Genomic DNA, 21,730 nt, shown 5'->3' with positions numbered 1-21,730 from the left:
CAGCTCAGCACACAGAACCGCCCAGCAGCTGCCTACTCCAGACACTGCTCATCCCCAGTATACACTTTACAGCACTCAAAAACTCTGTATAACCTCCCCAGAAAAATTCTGGTAACAATGTACTTTTAAAGACCATAAGTCAGCAGTTAAAATGTTTAAAAAAAAAAATAAAACAGGAAGAAGAGAGAGAGAATGTTTCCTAGCTGTTTTAACAAACATCTTCATATACGACAGACAGACCAAAAGAAAGTAATTTCCATTAGTTACCATGACAACCAATGGAAATCTCTAACCCATCTTCTCTCCCTTGTCAACCTTTGGCAGACCTGTCAGGGAAAGCAAGCAACTATGCCCCGTGTAAGATTCTCTTAACTACAACATATAGCTCACAGGGAAACCTGCATCGCCACAATGTCAAGTGCTCCCCTTACAGCACATCTCCAGTTTGTCTCCTCTGAGCTACAAATGGCTGGAGAGATGCTTGCTGCTCCCCTCCCAGAGCAAACACGCTCCAGAAATGCAATCTCCCCTGCGAGACACTCCAGTTCTCCCACCTTACACCCTTCCTCTCTCTGGCTCCACAAAAACATTCAACCGTCTCATCCTTCCCATCTTAAATGTGTCCTGTACAAGCCCTTTCTGCACATCTTTACTGCCTGGCAAGAAATTGCTGTATCACACAGCAATTCTGGTTCACATTTTATCTCCATTTTCCTCACTACTGTTATCATTGTTGATAAGGATAATGACGCTCTGCAGTGCTTGCTGCACCTTCTACATGAGAGCTTTTAAACTTTTTTTTTTTTTTACAGGAACGCAGCCAGCTTCATAAACCCTTCTGAGAGGCACAGCACCATCATTACTCTTATTTTACAGATGTGAACACCACAACTTAGAGGAATTAGGTGCCTTGCCCAAAACCTAGATACAAATCATAGCATGATGCTAAGAGTGAGAACAAATAGGTCTGGAGAGAAGAGTCTGTTTGCATTTTCCTGATGCCTACAGGCTCTGAAGTTGTTTGAACCACAGATGCTCAGAGTCCCCTTTAGTCCCTCCACCCTGCCAAAACCACACAGCAAATAAATATAAACCTGGGGGGGGGGGAACCACAACCCCAACAGTTGTCTGTGTTTAATGCTGGTTTACTGTTGACCTTGCATCTGCAGCCAGGACGGCCTAACTCACCCCAGCGTCTGGATGTGCGCTGCTGCACTGCAGAAGAGCTTGGCAGTGATTTGTGAGGAGGTATTAAGGCCCAGCTGTTCTCCCGTCTCTTTCAGTTTTCACGTGCACAAAGTTAGGAGTCGCCCAGGCACTGCACTGACACCGTGCGGTTTCAGGCTATTCATATACCACAGTGAGATTCACCACTCACCCAGTAGGATCCAAAATCCCCAAATAATTCACATCGATTGCAAATTTTGCTGCGTTCTCCTCCACTCCCCCATGCCAGGTCTGGGTTGCAGGAGTTACCGGCAAATTACTCCCTAACGGCTGAGAAGGTGGCTCTGTGTGCGTGTGTCTGTACGTGCACACAAAGTGTAACAAACCACATTTTGTGCCCTGTGATTAACCATGCTTTGGCTCAGTTTCCTCCATGACTCCCTCCTGGGCGACTGCACACAGCTCCGAGCACCAAGGAGGGAAGGACAAACCATAAAGTGCGAAGCTGAGCAACAATAAGGTGTTCTACAAGCTGTTTTCCCACAGATCCCTGTCTCCAGGCTGACGCGATTCGGTGGCGACGAAGGTACAAACTACGATCAAAGGGGCATACTCACAGAACGCTTCTCTGGTCTGTAGTAAAAGCTGATCTCGTGCTGGAGCTTTTCCCTCAGGTAGGGGAGTAAAAGAGTCTTTCTACTGTGCCACAGTGTCTACTTTTACAAAACTTAGAGGAACATAGTATCTTGTAGGAAATTAATATACTTCATTAAACATGGCTGAAACTAGCTGTTGGGTTGAAAAGTTATTTGAGGAGGTTCAAAGGTATCAACAGAGAATAAGATCACATAAAGCTCTGTTTCTTTAAGAAGCCAGGGGAAAAACCTTCTGCTTTGACTAGAGGAAGGGAGCTAGAAGGAGATTAAAAGAGGTGGGCTAAGCACAGATCTGAGGGGCCCCATAAGCCATCTATGTGTACAAGGTAGAGATAACTGCATGGGAGAGGCACTGATTATCATTGAACACGGGGGCGTAATTAGGACCATTGGGACAGAGTAAGAAGATTAATGGCCTACGTGCTCATAGAAGAGGACCATGAAGATAAACTTACTGACTTTGAGATACTCCAGAGCACAGTGTCATTTTTCACAGAACAGGAAAGGGGCATCACTTATCGGGGATGTGTAAAAGTGGATTTGACAAGACACTAATAGCTACAGTTTGTACAAGCAGCTACTAATCCCAGGGCACGCAGCAATACCTTGTAGAAGAAACAGTCTGTTTTGCTAAAGGGGGATGCTTTGAACGATCTTGAAAATTGTGCCCTGAAAGCATCACCCTATTCGTCACTAGCCCCTCTGAAAAAAGCTTGGCAAAACACATGGGCTGCAGGGAATCATCCTGCAAGTGTGCGCATGTCTTCCCACGTACGCTTCTCAGGTGAACAAAGGCCTGAGGACATGCCTCTCACCCTCCCGAAAATGCTCCCTTCAGCTAGGCAGGGCTGGTCGCACCGCCCCATCCGTAGCTTGGCAGGTGATGTGACCGTGGACGCACTGCGAGCAGCTGCTGATGTGTGCCACCGGCCACACTGCGGCCCCAAAATCCTGCAGCAGGTTAAATGTGGGAACACTCCTTGCCAGGGACAGCACAGGCCAGCTGCCCAGTGCTAGTGATGGGAAGGGCGATGCGCCGCTTGCTGAGCAAAGTTCAGCACATGAGCAAGCCCAGGCACTGAGGCTTGCTCTTTAACTGCGGACTGGGTATAAATCAGGCAGTTAAAACAAAAAAATTAAAAAAGTACTCCCTCCTTACCCTTACACGTTCTCTACCAACGGGTCCAGGCCCCAGTCCTGGAGACATGAGAAATGGAGCCTCTGTCGCAACCTGACTTCGCTGCCATCCACTTGCAAGGCAACTGGAGAAGGGGAGCACCGCCTGAAGAAGATTAAGCCAATACTACTTGCGTGGCATTCAGCGTCTAGGGGCTGGAATACCCCAGAGCTTGCATCACGCAGAGCAACGATGCTGTCCTCAGACAGGAATACCATGGCTTTTCTGCCAAGTTGAAGGCAATGTGAATGCTTGGTCCCCTGCCACCTTAATCTTCCAGAGCCCTGGGTTTGAATGCGCGAACTGCAGACCAGAGCTGGGTCACAACCTTTTCGGTTATCCCTGAGGAATTTTACTCACCCAGACAATGAAATGATCCAGACATAGCAAAAATTCCCTAAGGAAATCTTTTCCTCCTACATATAGGAAACGAGACAACAATTCCAATCCCTCATACTTAAGCTTCCTCAAACATAAACACAAAATAGTGGCCAAAACGCAGGAGGGGGAAGAAAGTCCCAGAGCAGCAAGGAGTACATATGTGAAGAGTTACGTCATGCAGAAGGAAAGCTCTTGGCTTTGGGCTACAATTACCAGCACTTAAATGGCAGGGGCCTGCTCTAGCAGAGAGGGCCACTTCCCCCACCCGGCACCATCCTCCAGATCGATTCATCATCGGGAAAACGGCAACAGACTCTGCCGTCAAAGCCATCCCGGACAGTGCAGCGCTGGAGGCCAACCTGGCAACTGGCCAGCACCTGCTGAACGCTTCCTCTTCCATCCGTCCCAGTAGATGGATGGAAACTCTTGGTTCTGCCCCTCTGATGCTCAAGCCCCAGAATGCCTCGCCCTGGCAGCAAGAAGACAAGGAAAGAGTGGCCGAGGGCAGCTATTCTGATGGCAGGAGGCACACCCAGCCCACAGACTCCTGCGTTAGGACAAGGTTCACTGGTACATCTCTCCATCGGAGGCAGGTACCTTTGCCAGCCCACTCCTGTCATCTCACTCTTGCTTTCCTCTTATCCAAGATTTTAAGATCCTCTTCTCCCCTCCCCTGACTCGGAAGGCTTAAGAAGACCATTTCAGGCTTGAGCCTTACTCCTGCCACAGGTACCTCTGCAGCAAGTCCTTCCACTACCTCCCTAGGTCTCTTCTCAGATGAAGAAACAAAAAAGTTGTTTCTAGCTACAGACAATCTTTGAAGCTATCACTATTTCTTGAAAACATTAATTGTGAGGAAAAAGCTGATTAAGCATGGAAAGCTCCATCAGCATCCATATTCCCAAAGCCTCTTGATCCTGTCTCAGGACTCTTGAGTGAAGAGCAGGGATGGGATCAGGAGGAACATGTACTGGCTAGGGACAACCAGCACTAGGTGACAAACAGCCATTCAACTAGTCCGTCTATGCTTGGAGCACAAGGTATGCAAATACTCTCCTCCTATCAAGAAAACCCAACTGCTTTGGCTTGGTGTTTTCATCTGTTTCTCTCCACTGTTCCTTCAACCTGATTTGTTGCTCTTTGAATTGCAAGACCCTCTAAAGAGATATAATCATGAGGAAAAAAAACCCCAAAATTCGTATTTTTACAGCTTTACTACTGTGTAACAGAGCTGCAGAATGAAACAAGGGAAGGATAAAGGAGAAAGAACAAGAGAAGCCGGTTACTATGGGGTCCATTACATAGCATTACAGTATTTGGAAAAAGTGCTTAGAGGTCCATCTCTGAGATGCAGTTGACAGGGTACAGCCAAAGGAAACACTGTACCGAGAGCCATCCTGCAATGCCCATACAGACTTGAATGAGATGGGTTCTAACAAGTCTTTCAACCTCCTGGTTTTCCTGGTGCATTGGATATTTTCCTCAGAAGCACAGGAGAACTGGCACCTTCTCCCCAGCAAGACAAAAAAGAGACTCCAGCCTTCAAGTAGTGTTTAGTTTCTTCTGCCAAAATATTTGCTTAGCTGTCAAACAGTGGAAATGTGGGATCCACCTACAGTTGAGCTAATGAGATACAAAATCCCTCCCCAATTATCCACCCGAAACCCCTTTTCGTTTCTTGTTGGTCCAAGAGGAGCCTCCAAGTTGTTTCCAGGTTACGCACCCCTTGACACGCTCCAAACAAGGTGTGGGCGTCTCCAGAAATTCCACAAATGCAGACCGGAGCCTAAGCTCACTTTTCTTCATCATCTCTCACAGGCAGCCTACATCTAATTCGCTGCCCCAAGCATCCACAGGCCTAATGTCAAAACCAAGAGGTACAGCGTAACAAGTGAGAAAGCTAAGGCATATAGCAGGTAGTAAGATTTCATAGAACTTCAACGAACTTTACTTCTGGGTAGCTGGTTTGCATGGCAGAGAAGGGACACAGTCACTCATTACTGCTGGCTGGCGTCTTCAGCCCAAATCAGAAACGGAGCATGCTGGAGAGCAAGTAGTAAGAAAATGCCATGCAGACACTGCTTGTACTACAGTTACCTGTGCTTTAATATAGCACCAAAGCCTCCAGGCCTCCTTATCTGCCATTTGTTTATTTACTGCTGCAATGCCTAGGAATTACAATCAGAGCCTCAAAGTCGAGAGCAACTAAGCCCCTGCTCTAACCAGCTCACGTCTAACTTAGAACACTACCTGTGGCAAAATCTACAACCTCTGGGAAACTCGAAATGTATAAAACTCCATGTCTGCCACCCAGACGCAGCTCTGGAAGGAAGCATGCTTCACAGAATAACAGCAGCCTGCTCTTTTCTTTTGCTAAACTCAGAGACAATGCTGTGAGGGATAAATCTCTTCCAAGAGATACTGGTTATTCACAGATTAGCTTAATACAGCAGAGGCCAACCCCCATGCAAAGACAGATGCAACCCAGCATTTCTGGGAACCGATCTCAGCTAGCTCACAGGATATGTGGCAAAAACACAGCCTGGTTAATAGGAGTCTCATGAGCCTGGAAAGACACATCTGGCTAAGATTTGTGACAAACTCTCTTCTGTACAAAGAGAGACATTCCCCAGCTCATGTAACGCCACACAAGAAAGATCAAAGGTGTCCCCATGCCTCCTGATGGGTAAGCAGCTGTACCAATAACAGCAGCTGGAAAATGCAGCAGGAGACTCTCAGCCAGTCCTTTCCTCCTTTGCTGGGAGCAGAGCTGCCTCCCAGGCAGCCCCCAGCAGCAGCCCCCTGTTAATTACCGGCAAGGAATTTGCACTCTGGCAGATCAAGTCATTCGCTCAACTACAGTACATTTGCACAAAGCAGCTCGGATCTGACAGCAGCTCCACCTTAGAAGCAGCATCAGGGTGCCACGCACACATATGCGCTACGCAACGTTGCTTCTGCTTCAGAGCTTGTGCCATGCACGCTGCTGCTCAGAGGTTACAGTCCCCTCAAACCAGCTGAGGAGGTTGTTTAAACACTCATACACGGGGCATTTGGCCAGCAACTTCAGCACAAGAGGTGCCTTAGAACTGCCTGGTTCGCCTCCCAGACTCTGATCCCTGGGACCATCCGCAGCACAGCAGCTGTCTGACACGACGGCATGCACCTTAAAAACCAGGCTTTGCACAGATGAGCCTTTGCTGTGCGTCCAGGGTAGAATCACTCTTTCCCTGCCTCTCCATTTAAAATATGCTTCTTGCCTTGAGGCACAACTCTAGCAACACCTGGTCTGGCACTCAAGGACAGGATTTTAAGGAGGAAGATGCCCATCACTCCAAAAACAGCTCAAGGAGAAAAATGGATGCAATTTTTCCTTCCACTGAAGAGTAAAGATGTGCCCGCTAGACTAGACCTGGGAAACTAGTTTTATTACATTAGTGCATTACATGTGACTGCTGGGTTTTATTGCACAAAGCCAGTGCATATTAAAAACAGCTTGAGTTACCCACGTGATTGGCACCACGGTGTCTTTTCTTTCCATTGCCACGGACAGGCCAGCAGCGCAAGGAGGACTGAACTATCCACAAAGCCTCTATCACTACGTTTCAAAGGCAATTGGACCCCTCTTAAAACGATGGCTTCAGGGCCAAATACAGATATGCAATTAGATCAGGATCCCAACTTTAATTTATTCAGTTTCATTTATTAAGACAGCAGGTTTTAGTTTTCACCATTGCAAAGACATGGGAAAAGTTTAACCAAAGCAAGCTGCCAATGCTGGCCAGACTGTGTGAACAGCCCAATGGGAGGAAGTACACCAGGCTTTATGAAGACCAGCTGAACTCCCAGCTCCATTTCCCCCTGGGCATGCAAGCACACTGCTGGCAAAAGGGGCACAGGACTTAGAAGAGGTCGAGTGTTGCCCTCCCTACGTGCAAAAGCAGGCAAGTCGGATCGAGAGGAAGTGCTCAGGTGAGTTAAGCAAATAGAACTTAGCTGAAACCTTTGTGTTTTCTCCCCCCTTGACATCCCTTTTTGGCTTTTGACATGGCAAAGTTACACTGAGGGAAAAGGAGGTGGGGTGAAAAAAAATTAATCCCAGGGTTACAACAGATGTAGACACTGCAAACAGTGTGCTATTAGAAAAGGTTGTAAATCTGCCTCCAGATGCTTGTCATCGCTGTGTTGCTCGGGGGAATAGCCCCCTCAGATCTGTCAGTAAATCTCCTTGCAAGAGGAGAGCCTCTAGCCCTCCTCCTCTAGCCCTTTTTAGCCAAAATAAGACAAGTTAGATTAAACTGTTTACATAACTCTTTCCAAAGGCAGGTTCATTTGGCAAGAAATGGGTTAAGGATAGTTCAAGAGAACAGCTACAGGTCCCAGGGATTAATCTGAACAGTCAGAAAACTGGTAAGAAGCAGAGGGCAGGCCAGGGCAGTGACCTCTCCTCTTGGCAAGGATGGATTCAGGAAAAGACTTCCATCCACAGCCCACACCAATATACTGATGCTGGCGTAAACCTCTTTGCTAACATCTAAAATTCATGCTGAAAATAGTTGTCTTGATGATTCTGCATCAGGTTTAAGCCAAAATGGAAGAAAAAAAAAAAAAAGAAAAAAGAAAAACCCCTCACTCTTATTTTGGAGTAAGTATCCTGGTGGGACATATAATGGTGCTGGTATAATTACAGTGGTACCACCAGTGGAAGTGCTCCTGCATACCACCCTTCAGACCTCATGGACAGACTCCTCTCCAGTGTTAACCAGGTAACTTACTCCAGCAGGATATGAATGACTGATTAACTTTTAATACATTCATCCAGATATTTTGAGCCTCTCCCTTTTCCTCTATCGCGATGGATGCTTCCCAAAAATCACTCCCTCTGCTTCAGAAAGCCGCAGCAGAGAACACAAGCAACTTCACCTCTGTAGCATCCCAGTTAATACTAGCAAACGGCCGCCTCATTGAGACTCTGACCCAGGAAGAAAGGGATAAAAAGGGCTGTCTGAAGCTGGTCGCTGGCTTCCGTCCGAGGAGTACAGTTCACCGTCTATTGCTCTTGTTACTATTACTAAATCGGGCCAAGAAAAGCTCCCAAGTTTTGGCACGTCTCAGATTTTCCAGTCTGCACAAAATCATGCCAGGAACATTTACTGAAGCAATTTCTTTCTTTCTTTAAAGACTCTAATTATGCACCTAACAATGTTAGAGAAATGAGTGTTGCACAAAAACCCCAGTACAGTTCAGATATAGCTTTGCCGACAAAAGGATTATAAGCTTAAGGCTTGGTGTTAATATTCCAAACATACTGAAAGGCACAAAGTGCAAGCCACAGCAGAAACGGAAGAAATAGAGAGGTTATCACTTCCAAAATCTGGAAGAAGGAAAACCACACAGGAAAACGCCTTACAAATCTTACTAAATGCCAGTGATGGAGGAGAGTAGTAATAAGAAACACTTAGAAGGGGGCAACCGTCAAAGCTGTCTCTGAAATGCAAGCAGCTCATCTGCAAGCACAGCCCACTCCCTAGAAAACGAGAAAGTCTAGACATCCCAGAGGGTGGGATACTACCTGTAAGTGAACTGATGTTCACCACTCGGCAGCCACCAGCAACAAGGAATTGAACTGAACCCCAAAACAAGAGTTGTCTGAGGCATCAATTTTCCCTGAAACCAGACCCAAACCTCACTTATCACTCTCAAGTTTTGCTGAACTTAGACTGGAATTGAACCAAAACATTCACTGGTTTGACACCCGGACCACTACCCTGGAAACAGTCAAATCATTCATTTATCCACTCAAGCATGAGCTGGCCTTTAAAACCAAGTTTTGAACACCATGGCTGTACATTGTTTTTCCTTTCAGTTCGCAGATGAGGCACGGAGACATGACAGCACTTACGCTTGGGAAGCCATCCAGGTACTCCAAATTAGAGTATGTTAGGCAAAAACCAGGATTTAGCACTTTGACCGCGTCAACATAATGTTAGCAGCACCAGTGAAATCAGAAATCAAGAGCCAAACACATCTTGGCTACGTTTCTCCTGGTTACTGACGCCAAGAGGCTTTACACAGACCACCACCACTATTTAGTTGTTACTACATTCATCTTATGGACGCACTGCCATGCACTTCCTTCCTACAGAGGTTTCGCCGTACATTGACCAGAACTGGCTAAGGTTTGCTTAGGGTTCCTAAGAAAAATGAATAAAACCGATCTGGCTTTTTCAGGACAGTGTCGGAGAGGATGCATGGAAATGCCAACTACATAACTATGTCACGCCTTAGGAAGAAATTGTATTACAATATTATCGTGTGCAGGCAGATGTGAAGCGCTAGCTAAGTCCCGCTCCCCTTGGTTTTGACGAACGTGCCCCAGCATTTGCATTGTTCATCCCTTCAGCAAGCGGCTCGCAGTTGCGGGGAGTTCACCAAAGAGCTTTGCTGACGGGGACAGAGCAGCAGCAATGGGCTTCACCCTAAAGCCCCCTCTTCGCCATAACCCAGGCTGGATGGTCCATGGGTGGGAGGCAGAAAAAAAAGGAACCGTTTGTAGGAAATCAGATGTGGTTTTGCATTTTTTTGTGCGGAGCCAAACTGCGATGCTCTAGGGTGGGGCTCGCCATCTGGGAGAAATATGTAGGGAGAAAAAATGCAGGCGGGGAGGACGAGCCGCCCCCCGAGCGGGACTGCTTCCCTCCGAAAGCAGGCTCGGCCTCCCTCTCCAGCCCAGCTTGAGTTCATTTTCCTCAAATCACTTCCACATTTCCCCTGCCGTAATTATCAAATATTTTGTTTCTGACCTCACTTTTACGGAGGCCGCTGCAACCGGGAATTCAGGCACCGTTTATTTTCTGTCAACAGAGCTAGGGGGGTTGCGAGTTGGGGGCTTTCAATGTCATTGCAGTAAAAGAAGCGAAGAAAGAAAAAAAGAGAGAGAGAAAGAGCGGGAGAGGAAGGGGGCTGCCCAGGGGAGGCCAGCCCGCCGGCAGGCTGGGGGCGGCCGGCCCGGCCCGGGCGAGGACGCGGCCCCCTCACCCCCCACGGAGGGGTCCGGCGGCCCCGCAACTTCCCTCCCGCCCCGGCTGCTACTTTCCCCCGTCCCGGCAGCTCCCCCTCTCCGGTCCGGGTGCCGCCCGCGATCCGGCGGCGCCAGGAAAGGGGACGCTGTGGAAAACGCCAGAAAGAGACCCCCCGCTCCCACTCTCCCTCCCACCCCGGCCCCCCGCCCCGCCACCGGGGCCCCGCGCCTACCTCGGCTCGCAGGCGGGCGACGGCCAGCAGGGCGCAGAGCAGCGGGAGAGTTTTCCAGATCTGCAAGAGAGGGAGCGGGGGGGAGGGAGAGGGGGGGAGGCGGTGAGCGCGGGCCGGGGCGAGCGGAGCCGGAGCCGCCGCTACCGCCGCCAAACTTCCCACCGGGCGGCCCCGCTCACCATGCTGCTGGCGGCACCGGCGGGGCAGGAGGAGTTGCGGAGGCGCCTTCCCCGACTCCGGCTCGCTCAGGAAGGGAAGGGGAGGGCTCCCCCTCACCCCGACCCGCCAGCCCGCGGCTCCACCCCCGGCCCGACCCCCGCCGCCTACCCCCGCCCTGGGGCCGGCTCCTCCCCGGCCCGCCGTGAGGGGGCCGCCCCCTCCCGGAGCCCGCCACCCCTCGGCGGTGCCCCCGGCCCTACCGCCGCTGGGCCCCTCGGCGCCCCACGGAGGACCTCGGCGGCCTTAGAAGGCCGCTGAAGGCTTGAGGGGCGCCCGGGGGACTCGGCCGCATACCCGAGGAGGGGGCTGCCACTCCACTCCGCCCGGCCTCGCCCCCTCCGCCGGGCAGAAGAAGGGTCCGGGGAGGCCCCCCGAGCCCAGCGCTGGTGGGGGGCCAGGAGGAGCGGGTGCTGCCATGCAGGGTGCAGCTGCCCGCCAGCCCGGCCGAGAGCGCTCCGAGGGGGTCACAGCCACCCCCCACATTGTCGCAGAAAGGGGAAACTGAGGCACGAGGTGGCCTCTCCACAGGTGGGGGACGGTAGAAGCCTGCTGCCACTGTGCTCCAGACCGGAGGCCACACCAAAATCCTGGCCACAGCTACAGGTGCCATTCGTTTCAGGATGCAGGGAGGTTTAAAAATAAGCGTTTAAGCCTGTACGTGTTAGGATCCAAATGGTGTTGGCTGAGTGGAACAGGCAGACTGGGGGTTGTGCCAGGCACAGGAGGCCAGAATCCCACCTGAAATGCCCAGTGGTGCTCATTTACATTTAAATACCTGTGATCCTCTTGTTTAATCGCTTCATCTCTGAATTTCAGAAGCCTCTGGCAGCTAGAAGACAGGATCTGACAACTCAAGAGATTGATCGTCCTGGGCACATACAAAAATCTCTGTTGCAGCAAGCAACACCATGACACCAGTTGTTAAGGGCTTTTCCTCAAGTTTTGAGGTTGGTTGTAACCAAAAATGATACCGCTGGCTTTGAAATCCCATCTCATGCCATAACCAAGCATGCCCGTAAGCTGTTTGTCATCTTGCCCTGCTTTATTCTGTGCCCTCAATGCAAGCAGGCACTGTGGGAAATGCTGGTGTGTCTCCTCATCATTCACCAAGACCAAAGATTATATCCTGCTGGAAGGAGAAAAATCTGGGAAAGAGTTACCCTGCATCAGCCCACATCTGGTCTGTTCACAGCAGCTGTGCCATTTTTTTGTGCCTCCTCAGGCTCTGCTTCCTCAATCCGTTTTGGTTTTAGGACTACTGTTGCTAATTTTGCATTTATAAAGCATCCTCCCCAGCAAGTTCTGCTTCTGTCTGTGAGGGGTACTAGCCTATAAATCTGTCCTGAAGAGATGTCTAATTATTTCACTGCTAATGCTGAGTGATGTGGTTTTCATTGTCTTTTTTTAAAAAAAAAAAAAAAAAAAAAAAGCTCAACCTTTCACAATGTACCTCTTTGGTTTGGAGTCATCGATCGCCTTGCCTCATGACACAGTGCAGGCAGAGCTATGGCTGAACTCAGCTGGCCTCTAGTTTGCAGAAGCATCATAGGATCAGGCTCACCCCGAGTCACCCTGATGCGAGTGCCATGATAAGAAAAAACCCAAGTTGCAAATGATAAATACGTTTTAAAAGATTCATCAATTTCTGCCCTCTTGACGCCCAGCTCTGCGCAAGCAGTGCTACACGAGGAGGCTCTCTGTTTTCAGAGGGTAAAAGTAACTCGTACCACTCTTGGAACAGAGTGCTAGCAGGGGTCTCCCAGCTCCCGCGCTCCCTCCCCAATACCATGGGCCGTCACCTCATGTAAGTTTGATTAGCTGCTGTGCTGGATTATATAGGTCACTATGAGTATGGGGTTTTTTCTGTGTAATCAAAGGACTAAATACAAAACTCAAGGTAAAGGATTAATCCTCTATTCCACGCTGGCATTCAGGTACATGACAGTGTCTTTTTTCAAGTTAGTTTTTATGACATGGAAATGGGTAGAGGCAAAAACCAAAAAGCATCTCTCATGCTACCACAGAAGGACAAGTGCCCACGAGGGGAGAGAGGCATTTATAGAGCTACCCCCTTAAATCAGATAAAACTTGTGTGTGCAGAAGAGGCCTGAGTATCTCTGGGAGACTGGGGGGAACTGTCTTTAGCCCTTTGCTGGAAAGATGACGATGGTGATAGTAGAGATATTTGGCTAAGCTCTTACAAGTGTTTTGCAGTAGCCTAATTTGATACCACAGTATCTCTGTTGTGATGTGTCGGAAAACTTATCAAGGCAGGGAAAAGGTGCGCTATCTCTTCGGTCACAGGCAGCACAAAACGATCTCAGCACAGACACCAGAGCCTTAACACTCTGTATAAAGGCACACATTTTATAACCAAATACATGATATCTGACAAACTCTTCACTTTTATTCCAAACTTTCACCATTTAAAACTGTAAAAGAGCAGTTTGTACTACCTGAGGGCATAAGAAATAAATCTCCCAGGAATCTTTGCTCTTTTGTGATGGACCCATAACAGGGAGCTGGAACCAGAAGCACTAGAATAAGGGGAAAGCAAATGCATTTGCAGTTGTGGTTTCAAGCTGTGGCCATAATGGATATGGTAATTCATCACTGCTGGCTACACAACCAGAGTGGTATCATAAAAATGCTTTCAGCTAAAAGCTTCATTATGAGGGTGAACGATGCTTGCCTGGAATTTTGAAGGTTGCAATGCTCTGGTGGGCCAAAGAAATTGGGAATCATTGCTCTACAGGGAAGATGTTATTCCATTACATACATCAATATTTAATTTCTGCTGATGCTTACTTTACAGTCACTGGTACTTCAAAAACAAACATTTTGTTACATGTAGGGGATCACAAATTTTGAGCTACACGCACACATATGTCCAAAATTCAGTCGTTGCCTGAGAAGCAGAGCAAATGAAGCCTGGACTCATGCACGTCTCATGGGTGGATACATCCTCCTGCATTTAATAAAGTGCAGGCTCCAACTGAAGCTTTCTCCATTCTTCGGGCACTGTCAACATCACTCCCCTGGACTATGGTGTCTCATGAGGGTTACTCTGAAATCACCGCCTCTCCCTTATTACAGCATGTGCATGCATATACATCCAAAGTGATTGTGTAAGCCTCATTTCCTAGGGAAACGAGGCTAAATATGTGCCAATAAATTACTTCTTAAGCCATCACCCAGCCCTTGTGGCTATACCATGATATCACCCTCTCCATATTACCTCACTCCCATCCACCACCCATATCCTTCACGTCTCCTCCTTTCCCCCCTGCCGTACGAAACACCAGCCCTGAGGGATGGGGTTGTGCTTGCAGTGCTGTGCTGAAGTCAATGACCGCCTTGCCTGCCCTGCATTTTAGGTGACTTCAAGAAACCAAGTTTTTTTGGCAAGTGGCCTTTGTGACGGGGCAGTAACCTATCCTGCTGAAGAGAAAGAAATTTGCAGCAGCATTATTTGGTGGAATTAGGAAGCAGGGTACTGTTTTTGAATAGCAGGTCCGTCAGGTTGTAGCTGAGAAGGCTCAGCTCGTGCTGGATGGAGGCATCTGTGTCATCTTGAGCTACGTGAGCAGTGCCTCCCCACCGACCAAACTGCAGCCCTGCACCGGCGCCTGAGGAAGGGCCAAGGGACAGAAACAGGCCAGGACTGCGAGCCGTGAGGGGGAAGCCCAGAGCAGGGTTACACGTGCAGAGGTGCGGGTGTCAGACCCAAATGAATGGGTCTGGGATGAGCATGAGGTTGGTGTGAGTCCCCAGGACTGTCAGGCGTGGATCATTGCAGACACCTCGCCGCCTCAGTTAAGAACTTAAGCCTGCAGCAACCTTCTCCAGGGGCCCGTCCCCCTGAGGTGGCGGTGCTGACTTCATATCGCCCAGAGCCTGCCGTGTCCTGACTCCCCGGCGGAGCTTTACCAGGACGTTGCTCTCAGCCTGCGAGCGGGGAGTAGCGGGTTGGTAGGAGGGAACCCTCAAAAGTGTACTGGTAGGTGAATAGCATGTAAGGAAGGAGGCAGCTTCTTATCCTGAATTTTGGGAAGATGCTGGATGACTCTCATTATCCCAGCTTCCGAGCTGCAACGCACCACCCAAACTCAGGTTGAAATAGGATGGGCTTCTAGTGAACGTACTCAGGTCTGAGGCTTCTCTGGTTCAGGGAGAGTAACTCATGGAGATGATGATACTTTTCTAACCAAAATTCAAACTCAGGTAAGAGGTAAGTATGGTTAACCATGATGTGAGCATGCACACATGACACACAGATAGGTTAATTCCCCTTTTTTTACAGCACAGTTATTTCTCATGTCCATGTCACTTTCCTGTACTTTGGTCACCTTCCTGCACTTTGTTAAATACAGCTATTTTTTTCTATTCTTCCAGCTTTGCTTTTTGCTTCATTTCCTTGCTCTTGTAATTTTCTTTCTCACTGTGGTGTCCCCATTCCTTGCTCCTGCTCCAGCATTTCTACTGATGATTGCTTAAAGCTCTATTTCAGATGACGTAGTAGAGTGCTGTACCTTCCCCCTTTTGCCCCCCTGGCAGAGGTCTTTATTTTGCAGGTTTTACCGGGGACATTGCTAACCAAAAAGGCACACAAGTCTGGCACTAGCAGGCTATGTGGCTTGTATAAAATGCATTCTTTAATGGTTAATGCATTTGATGGGCTTTTGGATATTCCATTAGCTAGAGCAGTAAAATGCCTAAATACTTTTGACAGCCTGGCCCTTAAATTTTACCCTTGGTATCCCTTATTCAAGGTGAGGTTTTCTAACCTCAGACAAGCTCCCAAGGTGTCATTTACTCACAGACTTGATCCAGCACCCAGATGCGATAACCCGGGTAAGCCATGCCCACCAGGAGCGGGCACAGAACTGCACCTGTGTCCAGCCTGCGTAACTGCATCCACTTTGCATTTGCCACAGCCTGGCCAAGGGTCACTTGATGTTCACAGGGCCTTGTAGACTTGAACTACTCTCACATCCAAGTCATGCTGCTCCACCTGGAGCAATAGCTGGCATGAAGAAAACAGGGTTCCTGGGCAGTCCCATGGCCCCTACTGGCACCTACAAGGCCATGTGGAATAAGAGCTATCCCAGCTGCCAGAAGTGTGCCTCCACCATTGTGTAGACGCTGCTTGGTCACGGAGATTCGTCCATAGATACTGCCCAGGACATCTACCCTGGTGCAGAGGAGATGTGGCTTATCTGCTTAGGCAAGCAAGAACTTTATTCCATCCTAAATGAGGCAGTAACTAACGAGACATCTGTACCCACAGTTTTTTGTGGGGTCCTAGCCTATGTGCCACTGCCACTTGTTGGACTTGACTCTGACGCCAGAAAGCCCCTCAGAGAGGTCTGGTAACACAACAGGCAACTGCAGAGACTGACAAAATAAGCCTTGGGACTGGCATCAAGGTAAGGTGAGTTGTCCATTGTACAGGCAGCTGAATAGGCCCATATGATTCATAAGACGGATTTCCTAGTGTGTAACACTACATCACAAACCAGCATGCGGGTACATACTGCCATGGAGATACACTTCAAGGCAGAGTCCTGACTTGGCTCCGTACCTCCTAATGTCACATGCACTTCGCAGCGCATACTGTTAAACATGACATTATTCTCCCTAAGCAAGGAAAGAATCATCACTGCTTTCCACTTCCTTCCCCATTACCTCCCTCATTTTGCAAACAGATTCACCGAGAAGTTGCTAAGGTCGCTTCTGGCGGAGCAGAAAGTCACACCCAGGACTCTTCTGCGGCAGGATGAAATCTCAGCTACTTTGTCTTTCTGCATCATTGAGCTACAAAGATGGACTTGGCTCTGCCATGTTCCGTGCAACGAGCTCAGGCACCCCATCCCCAACATGCTATAGCTGCGGAGCAAGCGGTTGTCCGCCACCGGCAAATCCCGTTTCACACAATTAAGAGGTCTTTCTCCATTAGCTGAAACAGTAGGGGATTTGTGCTTATGAATGTAGCAGGAAATCAACCCAGGATGTCTTGAGCTCAGGCACAGGCCATTACAATCTATCAATTATATCGCAACAAAACACAAGTGCTCTGCATGCCACTCACTTGTCTCACCTCTCAATCACTGCTATCACACAGGGGCAAGCTTAACGTTTGAATGAAATATCCAGCCAAATTTCCCAGAGGCATACTAAGTCCTGCCATCCTGCTGTAAAGAAGCAGATGCTCTCTCTTCACCAACCAAAGGTCATCACTTGTGGCTTGGCTGTGGGACCCACAGCTCTTGACTACCAAGTCAGAGTGCCAAGTGCCAGAAGAGCCAGAGGGCATTTCAAGGGCACGTGTCATTTAGTCCCCTTTCCCATGCTCTCTCAGCTGTGCCCTTCTCTTCCCCCCGCAGCATTTGAACCCCCCTCAAGCACTGCTGGGAGCCAAAGCTGAAGAGTTATTCCAGCGTGCGGCAGAGGAGGTGCAGTAGAAGAGCCCCTGGAGAAGGATGCTTCAGAGCACGTTGAAAAAGTGTCTGCTGGTGGGAGCAGATTGGCCGGGGAAATCAGCTTCTTCAAATGAAGGAAGCTGGCAAGAAAGGTCTATCAGATCTCCCACAGCTGAGGCAATAAGGCTGGGTTGCACCTGGACCAATACGAGCATCACAGGAGATCCTGGGGGATGCAGAGCCAGCCCCTTTTCGGGAGGGGAGGGCATGGACACAGAGCTAATGAACCTGGTGAGATGTGGGGGGATTTCGTGTCGAGGCTTTGTGTGCAATCCATCTGTGACAGACAGGAGCTCAGAGACCTCTGAGGTGACCCTCTGCAGAGCAGCTCTGTCTGGGGATGTCTCCTAACCTGCACAATCCCTCCACAGCTGTGTGATGACGGAAACGGAATGCACCTCAAGATGCCACCGATCCATTCAAACTGCCACAGCAGATCCTGGCTCTCAGCACTGTTATAGGACTGTCAGAGTGCACCTCGAACTCATGTCCCACAGCTACCTACTCCTTACTCTTACATTATACGTATACAAAAACCTCTCATGGGCTGTGCAGGTCAGGCACATAGTTCGGAGGACAGAAGTGCCTGGCTTCTGCTTCTCCTACCCGCACTCCAAATAATTTTGCTGGCTATTTCTCATTCTCCAAGGATGGGCAACCCGCTAGCATAGAACATGCTCAAACACACTTAGCTATTTGTCCCAGCCCTTGGAAGAGCCTGGGATGCTTGCTTGAAGGCGTTCAGGAACTTTGCTGCCCAAAATGTGTTTGAGTTGTGTGAGTCGGGCCTGAGTCAGTGGGGGCTGGGTGTGGAACTGCAGCTCTGTGAGTCACCAGGGGTCTGTGAGACTAGGAGGAGAGGTCCACACAGCCTTATTTAACTGACTGTTGCAATGTTCAGTACACAAATTTGGGATGGCTGTTCTGGTGGTCTATGAGAAAGCTTGGGAGTTGGCAATGTAAGTCTGGACAGCTGATCTAGGACACAAACATTAGCTCAGGGACTCTTATAAAATGAGAAACTGTGCTGTTAAGCAAGAAAATGTGCAATGTATTAGTAAACACAGCTCACCCTAGAGACTAGCTCTTGTCATTGCTTAGCAATGCTATGAAATCATAGGTTCCCCTCCCAGCCCCAGGCTAGGTGGTGGAAACCAAGGGCTTTTAGTTTTCCCCCACACAGAGGTGCAATGCCTGTTTTCAGCCAGGAGCTCTCATGCCCTAGGAAATGCTCAGCACCCTCAGCTCCACCACAGGGTCTGGCAAGTGCAGTTGCTGAGCACCTGCCAATCAGGCTGTAGCATTAGGTTCTAAGTATGGCAAAAACATCTGACCTTAGACATCCCTATTGTAACATGTTGGCCTTTAATTGCTGCAGCCAAGCTGCCCCAGTGGGTCAGGATTTACGCCAGACCTTTTACATGTGAGAAGAGGATAAATAGTAAACAAAGTCAATCCAAAGGAAAAGGTCACTGCTTTCAACCTGTGTGAGAGAAAGCAAGCTTTTGGATTGGAAATGTTAGCGACAGGAGGCAAAGTGGCTAAGAAACTGTGATTGCAAACTGGATGAGTTGTCCCAGGAGAATGGAAATTGGAAGAGTGGGGCAGGTGAGCTTGGATGTTATACTCACTATTCTGGGCCAGTGCAGTGCAGCCGAGAGGACTGAACTACCTTAGACGGCACGGCAAGGGATGAGAGACACCTTTCTGGCAGCACAACAGACTGGAAGAGATGAGCAAAGCAAGCCATGAGCAAAAGGAAAGGATGAAAGCACCATCAGAGGACTTGGAAAGGGGGACAGGCAGGTTCCAGCTGAATGGCATGGATTTGGAGGGGCCTGCCCAGCGCTGGGAGGCTGAGGGAGGGGACAGATTCACGGTGGAAGTGTGGCATCTCCTTCTCAAATCTCAGAGCAGTCCCACCTTTAGAAATGGAGTCTGTTCACTGGATCTGAACCTTTGACTCCATTTAAATGTCTATGTCTGTGAGTTCCCATAGCAAGAGGTGCAGCCATTTAGCAATAGCTCTGTTAGAGACCAAAATGCCGAATAAAATCTCTCCACTGAACCCAGACGTCCAATATCTTTCATGAGTTTGCATCTATCTCCATTTAGCCAGGTATAAGGTCATCTGCTTCAGACAAAACACTTGGCTTGGCAGTTTTGGCTCCTGTTGGTACCTCTCCTTGTTCTGAGTCCCATTTTGGTGGCAGACGCTTGACAGGCAGGTGACACAGGAGGTCTGGATGGAGCCATGCTTTGTAACTGCCCCCACGCAAAGCTGTGCACAATGTACACAAGATTTGGCCAGAAGCTCTGGGACAAGGGTGTTAGAGGCCTCTCCCTCCATCCCACTCCCCAGGAAATGCAAACCTGGCAATGGCCTGGCTCTGAGTTAGTGTCGAGCCTGGAAATGACAAATTAACATAAATTGTCAATTTACATACTTTTTGGCCTTTTATGGCCTTGTCTGAGCCTAAATAAAAGCCATGGTCCCTGGAAAATTTGGGCCTGATTGTCAGTGAGGCATTCCAGAGAAAACATCACAAGCTCGTTTCATGAAGTGAAATAAGATCTTTGTTCTGCATGCTTTTTTCCCCCCTCCTTTTTCTGAATGAGGCAGTTTTGTCCGGGGATTACAAGCCAATGTTCCAATCCCTCACAGACGTTTCCCATTATCAGAGCTGCCTCTTGTCCTCCCAATCATTTTCCACAGGACTCCTGTAACTTAGGCTGGGAAATGAAGCCAAGAGCTCAGAAGAAAGAACCCTATTCCAGGCTGCTGACAAGACTGAAAAATGCTGCGGGATGTTGCTGGGACCACCCAGCCTAAAGCATCCTCAGCAGGGGAGCAGCTGAAAAGGATGCTAGCGGTGGGAGGAGGCTCACTCTACTGTACAGCCATTTAAACAGCTTGGTAAATTAACTTTGATGAGATATAATCACACTGTGTGGAATTGGCTGTAGAGACTGGTGGTAGACAACTGTGACGATTAACTCTGCAGAGTACAGCACAAAGGGCCTTTGTGCTGCACCCATAAGACCTACTCATATTTTGGGAGAACTGCCTGTCTGGGGATCAAATTGCCCCTGCAGTAGAAAACTACCAAAGGGAAGGAAAACTCACGTTAGGCTTTCTGTTTGGATTCCTCTTTCCCTCCTCCTCCAAAGCATCATCCGCTGCTGGGGGGAACCACATGTATGGGGCTTGGAACTGGACCACCTAGTTACTGCACAGACCCGAGCAACTCCCTTCCTGGAAACAGAAGCCAGCTACTGGAATGGCATTAGCCTCTGCTCTGTAGACTCCCTGTCCCATCAAGCTCAGCTGAAGAGGAAGTTACCAAGCTGGGAGGGCCCATCTGAAGAAGCCACAAAGCCCCTTTCTGCATCCTCACATAACTTTGCCATTCGGGTCCTTGGAGTCTTCTGCTGAAGTTTCTCCAAACATCATGATCTCATCTGCCTTGAGAGGGAAAGTCTGCAAAGCCTTATTTCATGTTTGAAAAAAAGTTAAGGAGCCACTAGATGACAACCATGCAGAAATGAAATTAGGTTCCCTACAGCAAATACTTAGGGCCCCTTCCAGCCAACTCAGCTCTAGGAACTGAAATAAAGCTACAGCAGAGATGTAAAACAGATACTCACAACCACATCTTATATTGCTGCAGGAAGATTTGCCAGGACTCCTCTGTCAGCATCCTACCCAGGAAGGAATGTGGCTCTGTCATTCCATGAGCAAGGGCTGCCCTAGGACAAGGGAGGTCTGGGCAGAGGTATGCTATTCCCAATGCTGTATTTTGCATTTTCTCAGGCTATTCTGGGAAGCAAGAGGCATAGGCAGGCCTGGTTTCCAGGATCAGAGTTCATGACCCCTACCTTCTGGACCAGACCTCATTTTAACTGGCTTGATGAGCTCAACTTATTCTCACTCGCAAGCCCCATGATTTCAACAAAAGTGTTGGACAATTCCTCTCCTCTCCCTTTTCACCATCCTAAGCCTAGCAGCATGTCTCACCAGCTCTGGGTAGACGCTCTCAGCACCTGGCTAGATGGCGGAAGATGGAGACCAACTGCTTCCATGGCAGCAGTTTGCAGAGCTGAACTGACTATCAAAGTGAAGGGGATGTGATCTGAGCACCTCTGCCAGGCTGGGCCTCCATGGGGGTTAGGGTAGTCCTGCAGAATCACAGAAATGCTGGCTTGGAAGGGACCTCAGTGGTCGTGTAGTTCAGGCTCCTACCTGAAGCAGGGCTATCGCCAACATGCATTTGGTTGACCACGCCTGTGTCTAGCCAAATCTTGAAAATCTCTGCAGATGGACGCTGCGCCACCTCCCTGGGCACCTGTTCCAGTTGCCGCACCACTGTCCCAGTGAAGCCTTTAGTGTTTCC

At 49.1% G+C, this 21,730-nt stretch overlaps 1 protein-coding gene across 1 annotated transcript in view; it reads right to left on the bottom strand.

Annotated features, from left to right (window-relative positions):
• Window positions 1-10,947, bottom strand: part of FSTL1 (follistatin like 1) — a 55,822-nt gene extending 44,875 nt beyond the window's left edge. The window contains exons 1-2 of the mRNA XM_054805541.1: window positions 10,815-10,947; window positions 10,636-10,695 (exon numbers count right to left, since the gene is read on the bottom strand). Of these exons, the coding sequence (XP_054661516.1) occupies window positions 10,636-10,695; window positions 10,815-10,817 (63 nt within the window). The 5' untranslated portion in view covers window positions 10,818-10,947. The remainder of the gene's footprint in view (window positions 1-10,635; window positions 10,696-10,814) is intronic.
• Between the last annotated feature and the right edge of the window lie 10,783 nt (window positions 10,948-21,730).

The sequence above is a fragment of the Grus americana genome, chromosome 1 (genome assembly GCF_028858705.1).
Source record: "Grus americana isolate bGruAme1 chromosome 1, bGruAme1.mat, whole genome shotgun sequence".
NCBI lineage: Eukaryota > Metazoa > Chordata > Aves > Gruiformes > Gruidae > Grus > Grus americana.
Note: the sequence above shows the minus strand (reverse complement) of the source record. Positions and strands in the feature narration are given on the sequence as shown.